Below are 17,821 nucleotides of genomic sequence, written 5' to 3' on the forward strand. Positions count from 1 at the left end.
CAATCCTGTTGAATTTGTATTGGTAGATGTTGCAGGAAACGAAAAGGAAATAAACCAGAAAAAAAAAATTATTTTAATATATAAAACTTATATAATTTATATACATATATATCCTATATATGTATATAAAACTTTTCCCTGGAATGATAATCAGTATTTTTAAAAAGCTGTTATGGACTTGAGTGCTTGGGAAAAAAAAAAAAAAAAAAAAAAAAAGAGTAAGTAACTTTGAAAAGTAGAATACTACCTTAAATTCACTAATTTATCCACAGTCTGTGTGGCACCATTTTAGCTGACCTCCACTTTTAATGCAGAGTTTAAAAAATTCAAATTGGAATACAATTCATAACGTATGTTACATATCAAAAGCTAAAAATTCTAGTAAAAGTAAACAGACTTTGTATATGGTACGTATTTCACATTACTTTTCTGTGTTTCGTGAAAATATTTTCAATGAAATTATAAAATGTCAGATGCTAAGGTAATTATATCTCTACAGAAACAAGATGATATTGACAGAAGTTGTGTTTTAAATACTGCCCTTCAAGGGTTTCGAAACAGTACTTTCATATTGCAGAGTTTTAATGTTAATACAGTATCCAACATTACATAATACTCAGTCATAAAATTGTAAGATTTTTAGTCTTCAGTGATGCTTGGAAAAGAAATCAACCCAGTGCACTAGACAGGAGAGGGTTTTAGAGGTGGTTGACATAAATGAGATAAATGCCCCCTCTCACACATTGGTATGTTGTATCACCTATTGTCCAAGGTATACTTTTTTTCTCTGCTTGAAAATAAAACCTATTGGTTATTTCCATTTAACAGAAACCTTCCCAAGATTTCACTTGCAGAACCTGCCTGACAGCTTCTCTGATTTAGTTCACTAAACATTGTCCCTCCCAGAGATGGACTAAAATGCCATTTCAGTGATAAGTAAGGGGAAAAAAAAAAAAAAAAAAGTAGTTAAAAAAAAGGGGGGGGTGGGAGGGAAGAGAGAGCAAGCAAGCATGATGGTGCTTGTTAAACCCTTCATGGATTTCTCTCTCTCAAGCACACACACGTTACTTCACACTTTGGCATAGTCTGCTGGAGGAGTTTTCAGGCCTGAGCTGTTTCTGAAGGCTGTATTATCTCTAAATAATATAATTTCTTCACCTATTTATTTTAAAAAAAAAATGCCATAAGCTTTACATCACTTTCCTGCATGTAAGTGAACAGGACAAATATAGCACCTCTGAAAATATAAAAAAATTACTATGGAGTTTTGGTTTAGCAACCGGATGAACCAACTGGACTAGGGAAGAACTTCAAAATAGTAACTCTATACAGGCAAAACACTGTCACTGAGACACAACTGCTAGAACTAAGTCTCTGAACAAGACTAATTTCAAGTATAATTTTCATCTTAGGAGAGAAAATGTATGTTTTGTTGGGTTTTTAACCTAATATTTTTAAATAAGTCTCAAAATAAAAATCACATTAAATCTCAGGAATTAGCAGGGAGTATGGTAAACTAATAATTTTTGTGTCTTTCTTTCCCAAATACCACTAAAGTTTACAGTCACTGTCTGTAATATTCAAGTTGTCAGGAAAAATCTTGTATTTTTTTTCCTCAAAGGCTCTTGACACACATAAAAACCCATGGTCTCCTCCCAACTTTAAGTGCAAAAGAGATGTCCATAAATTTGCATGAATCCGAAATTAAATTAAAACATAATCCTAAATTGAGGTAGCACATTTAACCGAGTTTCCTTCCAAGAACTTCAGAAAGAAACTGAAGAATTTGAAGAGTAATGTCTCTATCAGCAACCGTTAAAACCTTTAGTGACTGATGTGTTCTTTCCTCCCCGTTTGAGCATTTTAGGAGCTTGGAAGTTCTTCTTTAACTTTTCCTTTTTTCTCCAAAAAATACTGTTTAGTCCATGCACCTTTAGGACCTGTGGCATCTATTGCAACATCAATAATGGAATCTGGAGTCATCCACCTCAGAAACACCAAGAAAAGGAAGTTCAGAACAGCAAAAAGAGCAAAGATATACCCAGTCACTGGGCCGCAGTGAGACATTAGTCTGTTAAGTCGCTCATCCATTGGTAAAACCACTTCATCTGCAACCCTGTCATACACCTAAAGTGAGAAGAGACAGAAAGATCTTAAAATTATGTTGCTTTTACTTCAAAAATCAGACAGTACTTTGTTGTCAGTGTGCAAAATAAATTATCTATTCCTAACTACTACATGGGACAAATATTACTCCAAATAAGCTTTGCAGATTTTAAGTGTTGATTTATGAGTACTGTTCTAGAACAATCATTAATTTATTTAAGGAGAAAAAGGGAAAGGAATGTTCTGGAGTTTTGAGTATTTCATTAAATAGGAAGGCTCTTTAATAAAAGAATCTTCGTGTCTCTTGTAATATTATATAGAGAGGGTTGGGGGTTTTTCAATTAATTGAATGGGTTCTAACCTTATTTTCACACCAGCTAAAGGAAAAGAGTCTGCACTTGCAATTACTAGATTTTCAACTCAAAGATGGATGAACTCATAAATGAGTTGGCAATTTTCCAAATCGCTGTATTTGTATAATCAGGGAAATCATAATAGGATACTGATCTTTATTTAAAGAAACACTAGTAATTCTTAGTAAAATTCTTAAAATTCGATGGATGTGAAAAGCAAATACGTGCTACTAGTGACTTAATATACATATTAACCACAACCATTAAAAAAAAAAAAGTATAGTCCTGGGTTTCACAGAACAGGAACATAAATGCCCACTACACGCAACTCAGAAAGGGCTTAAAGAACACAGAGTTTTTTCTTTGAGAACATTACAGACTTCATCCTATGGGTAACTTAACAATGGGCTAACAAACAACTGTCCTTCGTACAACATAAGTTCCACACATACTACTTTCAATTATACTAACTTTTTCTTTCACAGAGTTGTGTGGTTTGGGTTTTTTTTAAGGGACTATAAAGGAAACTGAAATCTAGACTAACTTCTATAAAAATTTTGCAATTGAAATGTTTCATTTCAACTGCATGCAATAAGAGGCACCTGATGCTGCTACTCTCCTGCCTAAAACGTAGGGGCTGAAGTCATAAACGCCTCTGGAGATCTCGATGTTTCTAACATTACTGCAGTTAATGTTTTTCACTACCGGCAGATTTTTTACGCTGAAGCGCAGTTCTAATTCTGAAATATGATTTCAGAAGTGTGAGAATTTATTTGCATTACATCCATAGCTTATGTAAATTCAGCTATGTTCAGCTTATTAGCATTAAACTACCTCTCATGATTTTAAACCACTTCTTTGCACGTGGCAGACAAAACTTCATCACGAACTCCATCTTCCCCTTTTCATACATCTTATACAGCATGTTTTCTAGTTATGTCAGAAAAATTATTTAATGTGGAGGCTGGAAAAACTACATGAGTAGAAATATAACTAAAGTTCTAGGCCATTCTTCAGAATATTTATCAGTAGTTATGGCACAGAAAAAAAAGTGCAAACAGAAAAAAACCACCTATCTTGGGATGTATTTGGCGGGGGGGGGGGAAGTATCTTCTGAGCCTTTTTAAACCATGTATGTTTGACAGGAAACACACCGAAAAATTACACTGAAACGTTACATAGAGAATGTACGTAGCAATGAAGCAGTTGTTTCAGAAATGTACTTCAAGAGAATTGAAAGGTGTGGTTATACATACTTTCTCAGTTCTCTCTGCTACATTCCTCCAAGTATAAAATGTCTTTACTTTATTATGAACAGTTTCTGGAGATGGTAGTGTTCCTGATCTGAGCTGGTCAATCGCTTTTTCTAATCCACCACACAAAGATTTCACGGAGGGTTCACATAAAATAATGAGATTTTCTGGAAGCACCTCAGGAATCCCACCAACTCTTGTACTCACCACCTTTGAAAGAAACAAAAGAAATAGCACATACCCTACATAACAAAATCAAGTGATGATACTGCTATTACACTGTTTAGATGCAGCACTTAAGAATAGGAAAAAAAAATACGAAGAGTGGTTGCCATGAAGGCAAAGACATTTTACCTGTATGAGAACTAAAGGCCCAGGCCCTGGAAAAGACTTAGCATAGCAGATTACCTTTAACAATGTTCAGAATGTTTCTTTGGTGGCATGATCAAACAGAAGACTTGGTCTAATGAGCAGTTTATGACACATCTTTCCTAAAAGTGTTTGTCACAGTACACAACTAAATGTGTGTAACCAGATTTTGGACATTTGCTCCATAGTCCATCATGAAAACTGTTCTCTCTAAGTAGAGAGAAGAGTTTTACCACATCCACCTTCAGTATATGCTTTCTACAATAATTTATTTAGAAGTTCAGTAATTTTAGTCTGAACCATTATTTTTAAAGCAAAATCAGAAACTACTACAACTCACATTATGCAATCATCTCTAAGGTGCAGAATTTCCTCACATCTAGAGAGGAAAACAGATGGCAGGGGAGTAACTATCACAACTAGGCAGTAACTACACTCAAAGGATATTGGAGTAAAAAAAAAAAAGTCCTGTGCATTTTTTTGGTATATTAGATCCTCTCATCAGTCTACCTTTTAAAAAAAGTTTCTTTATATTTTAATGTAAGAAACTAATTTCTTTATGGCTGTTGATTTAACTTTGAATTGTCAGTCTGACTTGTAAATTTAGCAGAAACAGCTTTTACTGTTTTCTCTCTCTCCCTTATCTTGAATCCGTAAATGGTAAGGCAAATACATCCTCAGTTCGCATAAGAAAACAAACGTCAGTTCTTGGTGCAGGAATAATATAGTTCTAGTACAGTGGTTTAGTCTGGCAATTCAATATGCCTGACTGATCAAACACCCATGCTCATGAGCCATTTTTCTGCAGTTCCTCTTAAAGCAGTATCAAAGTAAACCTTCAAGAACATCAGCTACCCCAAAACTCTGTAAAGAAGTACATACAAAATAGCATTTTGGAGAGGCAGTCTGGTTAGTTCAGAGAACTGAGAGTTAGCAGATCTACATGTTATTCCCAATTCTGCACAAGTTTCTTCTGGGAGCTTAAGCAGTTTCGGTTAACCCTTCTGTCTCAGCTTCCAGGTGATCTGTAAATGGGGATAATATTTGCTCACCTTTGTAAAGACAGAGCCTCAGATGAAATAAAATCTTACAAGCATATATTATTTAAATTATGAATTTTGTTTAAAATGGATACATGCGTTGTAGATAGCAGAGATCTTTTTTTACCTGTAAACCACAGCTTGCAGCTTCCACAATTGCCATACAAAAGGCCTCCGTGAGGGAAGTGTTGAGAAAAATGTGCCCCTGAACTAGAACGTTTCTAACATCCTGGTGTTCCAAGGCTCCTAGGAGACGTACCCTGCATATAAGGGTGGAAGGGGAGAGGGGAAAGAGGGAAGATAGATAAACACTAGATTTGGACTGTAATAATACTGTATAGTGTTACACATATTCTGAAAAATATACCAACGGTTCACACTTACGTAGCGAGAGAAGGAACACAGATACCTTTGTTCCATTTTTTCTATTTCTTTGTTTCTGCAAAAATTTAGAGGACTGCTTCTCATTTTCACACTAAAAGAAACATCTTAAAATAAAGGTGGGGGGAGAAGTTGCTCTGTTTATTTTAATGGCAACTGCCTTCAAAATGTTGCTACTGAGCTTTCTAGTTCCATCAGAGAACATGGTTTCATGCAGTTAATTAAGATTTGTCATCCTTTCTTTGTTTAGATATATTATCTGAATTTTCAATGTGAGGTCTGATCAATCTCAGTCAGGGGGGAGGGGGAGGATACTTAGGATACAACAATCAGGATCTATTATTTTGAAGAGATTCTGGGAAACTGAAAAGGGCTAACTAATAATGATAATAAGAAACAACTTTATCAGAAGAATCATTGACTGAAGTACAGAATGGTAACAGAAAACAGAGACCATGAAATAGAAAATTAATAATCCTGTCCTCGCTACATAAAACTCTTTGAACAAGAAAACCCCTAAGAAATACACAAACGCATATGTATCAAACAAACATTTTGGTAACACAGTAGCACCAGGGAACCTGTTCCTAGTACCACAAGAACACGTACTAGATAAGCACTACCCTGAAGAGTTTCATACTGAAATAATAAAATAAATTATGAGCAGTAATGCTCACAAGCAACAGCAACACGAACTAGCTAACAGCTGATGCCGTATGGTAGTATGTGATCCAGGCACCACAGTTTCAGAGGGTAATATGATAAATTTATGCCTAAGTCAGCTTTTCTCTGACTCGAGTGAAGGCTCATACGGGGTCTATTTCTATGAATTCACTTGCAGGATCACAGTCCAATTCCATAAGCCTTCAGTTAGTGTCTGCCCTATCTGCCTTGCCTTCAGCAGTTCCCATCTTCTCCAGCCTCAAATTTTTGGTGTTTTTTTGGGGGGGAGGGGGACAGGGAGAAAGGGTGTTGCCGTTGTCTTCCCCACCCTTAAAGTACATTGAAGGGACATAAATATGCACAGAACAAACCTGTCATGTAGCTGGTATCTTTCCCGGACTTCTTCCAGTACGATTCGTTTTGGTCCTTCTCCTCCAACTAAGAAATGTATCTCTGGATATTTCTGACAGAGCTCAGGAATTATACCACTCAGCAAATCTATACCTAAGAGTAGAAAATTTAGGGTAAGCTGTTATTGTATTTGATTTTAGAACTTACCATGATGTAGCCTAGTGCTATAAGCCTATTCAAAAGAAAGAAAAAAAAAAAAATTCTCTTCAAGACAGTTACACTGATGATCACAAAATCCTGAGAAGAAGACAACCTGTGATCTATTAGGAGACAAATATGGAAAAAAATAATCACTTAAGTTGCTGTTGTTTGAGTAAATAAAAAACAGTTAAGCACTTCTAATGGAATATATAGATCAGGGCCTAAATCACATCCCTAACAGAAGCCAAACCTTCCATTTCACAAATTCCGTTTTCCAATATCCTCCATATTACAAAATACACCTCTCAACCCAGCATGCACAAACGGAAACGTACATTTCTTCTTCTTGAACGCGCAGACATACAAAAGTTCAGAACTGTCACCTCACAACTCCCATTTAAAATCCAATCCATACCACAGATACAGCCCGAGTGGCACTTAACCAAGACCTTCCTTACCAAACCCTACAGAAAAAAATAACCAGAATAAACTTACATTTTATCCCCCCATTACCTTTTCTGTAAACAAGCCTGCTGACCACAACAATTGTTATCGTACTGTCATCCCTCCTTGCCGGGTCTGGAGTGAAGTCGGTGGGATCAACAGCGTTGGGGATGACGGAGACTATCCGAGGGTCCAGCGCAGCCCGCAGCACCGTGTTTTCCTTGCTCGTGTAGGAGACGCAGACGATGTGGTTCGTATCGCACAGGGACACCGTCAGAAGTTTGTTGGTCAGCACCGAGCTGACATCCGCGAACCCGAAGAGGGAGTGGTCCGTGAACACCGTCCGCAGCCCCATGGTCTTGGCGTGGAAGAGGGCGTCGTGGGCCATGGCGGAGAAGGAGCTGTGGGCGTGGACGATGGTGACCCTCTCCCGCACAAATATGTACCTGAGCAGAGGCAGGCTGTGGAAGAGCGTCGTGGCCGTGGACTGGTTGTACATTACTTTCAGGGGCAAGTAGTAGACCTTCAGCCCGTTGGTGAGGTAGCGGACGCCCTTGCGGCGGCCGTAGGCGTGGGTGACCACCAGGACCTTGTGGCCCCGCTCGATGAGGCACTGCGACAGCTGGTACACGTGGCTCTCCACGCCCCCCATGTTGGGGTAGAAGAAGTCCGACACCATGCAGACGCTGTGCGCGCCCCCCGCCGGGCCCCCGGCCGCCATCCCGGGCCCGCTCCTGCCGGGGGAACCACAAGGCGCCGTCACTCGCCGGCGTCCGCCCGCGAGGGCCGCCGGACCCCTCAGAGCCGCCGCCGCCGCCGCCGGGACCGGCCATCCCTCCCGCGCAGGCCGCGCCGCGGACCCCGCCAGCGCCAGCACCACGCACCGAGGAGGGGGCAGCCGCCGCCGCGGGCCCTTTAAGAAGGCGATCACCCCGGCAACCGGTGGCCGGCTCGAGGGAAGGGGGGGGGGGGGGGGGGGGGGAAGCGTGGAGGGGGGCCGGGACCGCGCACGCACGTACCTGCCGGCCGCCGACGCTCCTCGGACGCTTCCCGGCGGCCGCCCATTTCCGGGCACGGCCGCTCCGTCACCACGGCAACCGGCACGGCTATTCCCTACCCCCCCCCCTCCCCACCCCCCAGCCGAGCGATCCCTCCTCCAAGCCCGTCTCGGCGCCGCAGCCAATCCGCCGCCCGGCTCCGCGTCACGCGGGAAAAGAAGCGGCCAATGGGAGCGGCCGGGACGGGGTGGGGCGGGGCGAAGAGGGGTGACGGGAGCGGGGCGGGAAGCCGGCCTCGGCTGGTTGCTGTAAAATAAATAAATAAATAAACAAACAAACAAAAACCGACCACCACCTCATACACAAAAGTAGTCCGAAGCGTTGAAAAAAGTGAGCTGCACCCTGTAGAGTGATAGAATTGCCTTAAAACTTTAAAGGCTTTGCCGTGCCCCCCGTGGAGAAGTTCTTCAGGTGCGCTGTTTGGCTCCGTTGCAACTGGAACTCCCCAAAACGCTCCCAAGGCTTTTGCAACAAGTGCTGGAAGCTTGCTCTCTCTCGATGGAAACAAAAATACCATTATTTATACAGACAGTCCAGGACCGTGGGGTTTGAGAAGCGCGCCTGGGTTGTGCGAGTTGCGCTCTGGCACGGCGGGCTGGCGCTGCTTGGCTGAGTGTTTCTGGTCTTCTCAAGGAGCTCTGCAACCGGCTGGCAGCAGCTCCAGCACCGGCTGCCAAGAAGGATGCTGCCTCACCAGACCCGGGTTGTTCATGCCTTGCCTATACGTTCCCAACACTATGTTTGGCAGCAACTTCTTGCCAGGATTTCTGACACAAATTCTGTCAGATTTCATTCTGTCATCAATCCCATGCAAATATCTGTCATGAGTGATGACAGTACAAGCTGGCCTACTCTGCGGTGCCGGCCGGATCCCTGGTTCGGTTGAAGGTTGGACAGGCACTTCATTCTGGGCACTGAGAGATGTGAAACACGTCAGTGTGCTGAATAAGAGGAACATTGCTCGTTGCTTGAATTTTTCCCATGTATTTGGAAAGGCGAGACCAGTATTGGCAAATATGACTTCATCATCAGGTGCTCCTCCGGGGTGGCAAGAACCTGAATTTCAGGATGAGAAAGCGAGTATGAGGCCAGAGTGGGGAGGCTTCTCACCTGCAGTGGCAGGTATCCTGCTGTGAAAGAAGAGACCGGGAACCATAGGGATCCTAGTTCTCAGAAGAAACTGCAGCCTGGGTGTAAGGCAGTTGCCTTAAATTACATCTAGGAATAAAACCAAAGTAGTGGCAGGAGAGGGAGGAAGGCACTTGGAGGTTCTCAGCTGCAGCACCCCATGATGTGATCCCTGGTAAATGACGGTGGTGACCTCCCCTGGTGTCAGGCTGACCTGAAGAAACAAGCTGTGCTAGTCACTCCAGTTTTAGCTGTCAAAAAACCCCAATGTTTATGGTTTTAACTATTTGGAATTTTTTTTTTTTTTTTTTTTTTTTAAGACTAGTTCTTCTCATGTGCTGTCTAGAGAAGTTGTAGTTCTTGGTATTCAAGCTTAAAAAGTCCAAAGAGAAATCCTAACTGTTAAACAACATAGCAGCCCCTCTCTTCAGCAAAAGAAGTGGGGTTTGACATGTTCCATAAGCTGATGCTGACCAGCCACCATGCAAATTCGGAATACTGGCACCGACCTACAAAACCTCCCACAGGACAGATCCACTTAATCTCAGGAACCTCTTTTTATGCCACAGCAGTTGTAATTTTTTTACCCTCTCTATTTATCTGAACTTTGGAGAGGACTTGACACTTTCCCAGCAGCTGGCCACAGGCTCTGAACATCTTTCTGAAGGAGGTCAGGAAAAGCATTGTGGCCAAGCCTTCCTACCTTTGGCCTGGCATGTTAGCTTTGGTGGTCTGACATCTGTGTTTCGTAAACGACATCTGTGTTTCATTAAACGTGTCTAGTTGTGCTTAATGTCACACCTGTCAGTGGTCCATCTCAATCCTCATATATCATCAGCCTCCTCCCATTGTCATGTTCAAATGACCTTGGAAAATTTATCTAGCAAGGAGCCTAGGAAAAACCTATAAAGAACAGGAAAGGCATCTTTGTCACTGCAAATTTGGCAAAGGTGCTGCTAAGTTTTCTGTCCACAGCTGGTTCATAAGGGTGGGACACTATACACTTTTCACTGGCTGTGTTGTTATTTATTCATAAAATTGTCACTGATCCAGGGCAGATCCAGAGTCTCCTGCCCTGATCTGAGGTGAAGGCATTGTGAAGGGACAAACAGCTGAAGAGAGGATCAGATTTTCTTCCTTTCTAAATGCCTGAGCTCAATCCATTCACTCCCTCATTTAAAGCACGCACAAGGTCAGAGTGAGACTGTGATATGTAGAAAGTAAAGACGTTAAACCAGTGACAGCAGAGTAATTACTGCTTCCAAGCCTGATCCTCAAAGGCTCCCTGAAGCACCCTCATAAATCGAGTTAATGGAGGGAGAAGATGGAGGAGACCTAAAGAGACTCCTGTGGCTTTGTTCTGGTAGCAGATGCCGTCTTGCCTCAAGGAGACCACTTCGGTGTTCTTGAAAAGGCAGGAAAACTTTCTGCGGTATCATCTCCCTCTCAGCCTCCTCCCAGGCTGAGTTTGCTACTCTGTCCCCAGCCTGGTAGACAACGTTGCTTCTATTGCATGTCTGTCTTGAGCAAAAACTGTTACTATTTGGTGAAGTGGCTTTGCTGCCTAAAATAACCTGGTGTATTAAATTAATGCATTTATTTACACTTAATATACCTAAAGGATGTGCATCTATTATTTCAAAACATTAGTGATTGACAAAAGGCAATCAGTTATTTACAAAGTACTTCGCAACAGAGCTGTGAAGCAGTGCTGCTCTAGAGCCTGATGTCACCGTGAGGGAACCACAGTGCACCTGGAAAAGAAATCTCGTGATGTGGAATAGTGTTGTGAGAGTGCACAACCAGCTCACAGTGAAGGACATTTTCTTTCCGTGGATTTAGGAAAGCAGAAGCTGTCGGAAGCCCCCAGTGGAGAACTTTAGTGGAAAATAGTGCTGCTGGGTGGAAAATCGTGGCCTACGGATGCTAGCATAGAGTGAGATTGGTTAGTGAAACCAAGCAGGAGAGAGCCAGAGACAGCCCAACACCCTGTTTGAAAAAACAGTGGGTTTAGTTTCTGATCCTGTTGGAATTAAATATGGTCCAAAATCAAGTGGAAGACAATATTTGGAATCTTGTCCTGGAGGAAAGGGTGAACTGTCCTTCCACTTGGTTTACTTTTATATTGTAAGGCTGGAGAGCCTGTCACTTCTCCTAAGGCAGCTGCAGAGAGGGAATGAGGGCCCAACAATCTACCTCAGCAATTGTTTTTGGTGCTAGGAATTAACAGGATCTAACAGTTTTCTGTAGTACCTTAAAAAGGTTGGGTTTGCCTAGTTTCTACTGCATACAGTCGTTCCCATATGTATCTGCAGTACCACCCACAAAGCAGCCAAGAAAAATTATGGGTTTCTCATTCAAGCACCTGGGTTTTCTTACAGTCTTTCTCCCGTATTTGTGAAATCCCACAGAAGTGGCAACTGACTGTTAAACATGAACTGTAAAAAGGGCTTAGTTTCTTTAAGACAGATTTCTCTCTTAGATGCCAGAAAATAAGTTGGGTTTCCATTTCACAGGCACGTCCCCTTTCCAAGCAGGTTGGAATTAATCTGTTGCAGATGAATTTGCTAACAGAAGTGAGAAGCTGATTGGCAAGGCAATGTGTTAACATGCATATATGTCTCACATCTGTATGTTCCCCTCACACGAGCTCTTGGTCACTCGCCCTCTGTGAACTACCGTGCCCTCCCATCCCAGAGCCCAGAGCTTCCCTTCCCTCTCAAATCAGGACAGTGAAGGTGGGGACGAGCATGAGGGCTTGGGAGCAGTCAGGGTGTACAGGAGTGACTTCCAGTTCCCTGGGCTTACACACAGATCACATCTCTGTCCTTACCAGTACAGGACAGCCGCTCGCCATGCATTGACAGTTCCTGTGAGTAATCCTCTTTTACATTACCTGAGCGTCAGTCATTCAGCACTTCATGCAGGGACCATTTTGGCACCAGAGCACCTGTTCTCAGAGTCCTTCCCAGTCCCTAGCAGGAGCGGTCATCACAAACAAAGCCTGGGTGCTGGCTGTCTTCTGCCTTCTCCACCGAGTCAGTGAGCCAACTTAAGGGCTCCCTGAATAGGGCAGAAAAAATTCCTGGGCACACAATGCAAAGCAATGGCTGTGCTCTCCCTGACATTTGAAATCCGTCAGAAGGACTGATTACCTTTGTACTGGCAGACCCAGGGAGTATCTGTCCTGCAGCCAGCGTACAACCAGCATCAGGTCTCTAACAAGTCATCTGACTGATTTGACAGAAATGCAATTCTGCCTGTATCTGATCTGGTTCAGATGAGATACAGTAGCACACAGATCTGGTATCAGTTTTTATGAAGCCACAGCCTTTTGACCAGACTAGACTTGGGTTTACTTTGTTTTCCTCAGCTTTACTAGATTTTACTGTCTGTTTAGTTGTGGATCTAAATTTCTGTTTCTGCAGCCTGGAGGCCACATCTGAGTGCTTTAGCATTTGTGCACCAGCTGCATTAGAAGAGAAGGTCTGTCTTAGAGGTCTTTTGTTTGTACCTTTAAGACTGCACTTGACAAACTCTTTTAAAAAAGCCTGGGAATTTATATCACAGAGTCAATACAAACTGAAATGCCAGAAGTCTAAGATGGGTTTCAGTATTAAAAGGCTAACAGAACGGGCTTAACTGAAAGTTAAACAAGTGTAAGGACTTCTTGGTGGAGGGAAAAAAAAGGTGCAGTGACAACAGCAGATGGAGCTATTGGAAGCTTAAAATGTGTCTGTCCTCATGGGGATGCAAAATATTCTCAGTTCAACACTGAAGAACTTGCACCTGATATGTGTTATTTCCTACTACAAATGCTCCTGCTACATGTATGCTCCAGAACATTATCATCAGTGTTTTCTGTGTTCATGATAGCCAGTAGTGTAGTACCTGCCTGCTTTCTATTGTTTGAATTTAAAATGATTTTCTTATAAAAACTAAACACGAACTATCCAATATTTTGATAGCTTATATCCAGATTTAAACTGTAAAGCACAAGTAATTAATTGTAATTATACTTTAAAATCCATGAAATGAAACAAGAGTTTCTTTAAATTGATAGTGTTATTGTAGCCTTGAATATCTAAAGATAAAACCAAGGTAAAGTCCACAGAGGAAGCAGTAATTTTTATTTGACTGTCAGAATTGGCGAGGCTCGGAGAGGCTTCCAGGCACACCAACACCTCTTGAGGTTTGAAATGGAAGCCACAGATTTCAGGCTTAAAGCTGGTTGGAAACAAGTGCCCTAAGTTTAATTTAATTAATGTGGAGCAGAGCAAGGTGATAAGGTGATTGGCCTCCAGGGGACAGGTAGAGAGGCATAGGCATTACGAGCGATGCCAATGTTAGAAATGAGTTGTGGGTAGTTTTAAAATGGGATGCAAAGGGAAATGGCATATCAGAGACACCAGATGACTTTAAAGGGATATTCACGATATACCTTTCTAACTGAGCTACAGGAAAATATTGCAGTTTATTATAAAGACAATACTGATAAGAACTGTTGAATAGTTCTGTGAATATGTTGAGCTTTTCCTTGTGTTTCATCACTTGTATTGGTTATTTTATTCTGAGTTGTAAATAACCACTATGTAACTGTATTCGAGAGTTCAGACACAATTCTGAACAGTTATCCCATTCATAGGGAGCAAGAAACGCTTTCCCAAGAGAGAAAGAAGAGCAAAGGAGGCATGTGATGTGCTTAGACAGCAGCATCAGGGTTCAAGGGAAAGTTTTGGAGAAATGCTTTGCCAATGAGTCACCTAACAGAAAACTGATGCATTAGTCTGGGTATCTTGCATCACCATTTCAGCTGAACCTGTTGTGCTGGGTTGCTGTGGCAGAGTTTTTGGTAGTGGGGGAGAGGACTACAGAGGTGGCCTCCTGTGAGAAGCTTCTCAAAGCTCCCCCAGATCCAAGTCTGACTCACCTCTGGCTGAGGCTGAGCCAATTAGCGATGGTGGCTGCACCTTTGTGATAACATATTTAAGAAAGGGAACCTGAAAGGGAGTTGGGACTTATGAGGAGTTATGAGAAAGACTAACAACCAGATCTGTGGAAGGAAGGAAGAGGAAAGAGGGGAGGTATGCTGGAGCAGAGACCCCTGTATCCTGTGGTGAGACAGCAAGGCTGCCACCCCAGCTACCCACGGAGGTCCACGGTAGAGCAGATGCTGACCTACGGCCTGTAGAGGAGCCCACACCAGGACAGGCATCTGCACCTGAAGGCGGCTGAGACCCTGTGGGAGGGCCAAGCCACTGCACTTATAGTTCAGTGCTGGAAGGACTGCAACGTGCGCGGGTGACCCACACCGGAGCAGCATGGGAGTGGCTGCATCCCATGGGGAAGACTCACTTCGGAGAAGGTTCATGGAGGACTGTCTCCAGTGAGAGGGGAACCAGGTAGTACAAGGGAAAAGAATACGAAGAGTGCTCCCACTGAGAAGGAAGGAGAGGTGAACTGACTATAACCCTCATCCCCTGCCTCTTGCGCCTCTGAGAGGGAGGAGGTAGAGAAAACAGTAGCAGAGCTGAGCCCCGGATAAAGGGAGGGGTGGGGGAAGGTGTTTTTGGATGTGGTAGTGCTTCTCACTGTCCCACCTTGTCTGTTAAGTGTTGTTTTTGTTAGCGTTTGAATTAAAATGTTCTTTTTCTTCCCCTAATGAGTCTGTCTTCTGTTTCTTTGCTGGTGACCATAATGGGTGAGCCACCCCTCCCTGTCCTTATCTCGATTCCAGAGCCTTTTGCTTCATTTTCTCTTTCCCAGTACTGGGGTGGAAAGGGGTGAGTTGCCCTCAGATCAAACCACACCACCTATGATATTAAGCCACATGTTAGATATTTACCAATTAAAAATACCACTTAGCACAACAAGTGGGGCAGAAGACTACGTGGAACCCTTCCTATTTTGTTACCTTCTTTTCTTGACACTTAATTTGTAATCACACTCAATAACTGGATATTCTTTACATAACCACTGCTATCTTTTTAAATATATAGCATATACTAATGCAGACTAGAATTAAATAATTGATTATTCAGCCATAAACATTTTAAAGGTAGCTTTTGATGTTTAAGAAATGAAGCAGTTCCCACTAAGACATGGGTTCTCAACGCTGTGAACCTGGGAGGATTTTTCACATTGAGTAATATTGCAAAGTATGAGAAAAATGGAAACAAAGGGTGTTAACAGCATAGAAGTAAAAAATACAGACCAAGCCCTGACAGCATCCTTTTATGTATTCATTTTGCTTTATTGGCTAAAGGAGCAGTTTCCTTTTAACTTAATTTAAAACAGACTTTCCCCCCTCTCTGCCCCCCCCAACCAAGTGGAAAGTTTTTATTGAAGTTTTTGAGTAACTGCTGATGTAGGAGTCTGACAGAAGTAAAATGAATGGCAGTACATCATTTGTAACCCCTGACTTGTTTGTTTTTTAATGTAGACTGTAATAAATGAGAACATAGATTCACTTGTCCTGGTAACCACCTTGTAGTTCCAGAGAGACCAGTTCACTCCATGAGTCCAAAATTAGAAGGTGAAAACCTATTTGATATTTTGAAGTTGAAACGCATTTATCAGTTGTTTAGAAAATACGGAGGAAACTGGCAGCTGAAGGAGCTTCTACAAATTTTGGTTTTAGTTTTCAAGATTTCCCTTTCCTTTTTTTACACTACTGTAGAGCAAAGTAACTCTTAATTGAAATAGCATAACGGCTGGTTTACAGTGATACAAGAAAACAAAAAAAAACCCAAGCAGTTTAAAATTTTTTTTTGGCTGGAAAACAGGAAGGGACCTTAAGAGTCAGTTGGAGTTGATGCCCAAAGGATATATATAGATTTATACGTTTGCAATGTATATGAGTATGACAGAATTTATATATGGTGTGTCAGTCTTCCTCTGAATAATGTTTGCTATAAGCAATGTCACAGTACATGACATGATGTCTTTCAAAGTAAATGATAGCAGTACTTTCAAGATTTGCTTGAATTTCTTCAGTGTCACTGGCATTTTGTAAAACCACACATACCTCTGTCCTAGAAGTCAAGTACATTTTTTGCAAGTAAATGAAGATTTCTTGACTCTTTAAAATGCAGTGTACATATTTTGCTATTTCATTCAGTCTTTTCTCTTGCCTCCTCTCTTCAAAAAACACATGCAAGTGAAAGCTAGCTACTCATAAAAACTGACATTTGTAGAAACTTCATGCACATTTATTTAGAATTAACAATTATTATTTAAGTATTCTCATTCCTATTATACATATGGATATCCAGAGGCCACAATCCAAATATCACATTAAAGACCTCCCTCACTATATAAAAATTAAGACATACCATAACAGGAAGTTTTAGCATTATTATTCTGTCTATGAAATCTGTAAATCATGTCCATATGCTTAAAAAGCAAGTCACGCTGAACACAGTAATAAAAGGCATTTCAAACTTCAAAGAGAACATTCCTCTGCTCAATAACCTTCCCTCTGAGAAGGTTATTTAGTCATAAGTTAAGAGCTAATGACATCAGTCAAAAACCAGATCTGCTATGAATTTTACATACCTCATTTAAGTATTCTGAACTGTAATATTAAATCTGTTATTAAATTCTGATTTATCAATATGAAAGATAACATAAAGCATTCTTCTTTTAAAGTTTGATGAATATTTTAAAATTGATTGGAGAATCCAGAATTTCTCAAATAAAATAACAGTATGATTTTTTAGAAATCCTCATCAAATTCTAATTATCTGCTCGTGTTCCCTTCTCCACCCAGAGCCTCCTTTTGGTCTTGGTTTCCATGTAAAGGATATATGGCTGTGCCACGGTGTTAGTGACATCTGGATCTTCCTGGGGCTGTGGTAGTGAAGACCATCACACAGCACTGGCATTCACAGCATTGTGCTTAAACTCTTGAGCTTTTCCACAGAGCATTTTAGTGAATGTTACAAATATGCAGTATATGCTCTAGCTTTGGTCATTTTCTAATCATATGGGAGAGCGGGATGGCAAAGAACAGCACTCTGCAATGCAGAAACTGACACAGGACCTTAGGAGAAGATGATCTGCTAGGGGGGAAATTTATTGTAAATAAAAGAAGCTGTAAGGTCCCTGTGCTGCAAACACAGCAGTGCATGACTGCAGTCCAAATAGCAGGTGGGTCAAGGCTTCAGAAAGTGGAAGCACCTTTCTTCTATAGGAGCCAACAGGAGGGAAAGGATGACCAGTGCTCATACTCAAGCAATTGGTTTGTAGGTCTAGGGAAAGATATTTTCATATTCCTGTGCAGATAAATGTGAATCTGGTCAAATCAGAGCTCTTAGGCGTCTCTACTTTCCTGCCCAGGACAGTACCGTGAATTTGGTGAGGTGAGGGGAGGATGCACGCATCGCACTGAGTGTTGTGGAAACTCCCAAAACACTTAATGAAAAAAAAAGCAAAATTTATTTTTATACACAATTAATCAACATTCTGCAAAC

The 17,821-nt window shown here is 41.7% G+C and overlaps 1 protein-coding gene across 1 annotated transcript; it reads right to left on the reverse strand.

Annotated features, from left to right (window-relative positions):
- Positions 1-163: 163 nt before the first annotated feature.
- PIGA (phosphatidylinositol glycan anchor biosynthesis class A) lies at positions 164-8,257 on the reverse strand. Its single transcript, XM_042789051.1, has 6 exons — positions 8,181-8,257; positions 7,231-7,895; positions 6,537-6,669; positions 5,249-5,381; positions 3,716-3,922; positions 164-2,127 (listed from the first exon to the last, which is right to left on the reverse strand). The coding sequence occupies exons 2-6, from the start codon at positions 7,880-7,882 to the stop codon at positions 1,864-1,866; spliced, it is 1,389 nt and encodes a 462-aa protein (XP_042644985.1). The 5' UTR covers positions 7,883-7,895; positions 8,181-8,257; the 3' UTR covers positions 164-1,863.
- Between the last annotated feature and the right edge of the window lie 9,564 nt (positions 8,258-17,821).

Source organism: Tyto alba, unplaced genomic scaffold (genome assembly GCF_018691265.1).
Source record: "Tyto alba isolate M040663 unplaced genomic scaffold, T.alba_DEE_v4.0 Super-Scaffold_14, whole genome shotgun sequence".
NCBI classification, from domain to species: Eukaryota; Metazoa; Chordata; class Aves; order Strigiformes; family Tytonidae; genus Tyto; species Tyto alba.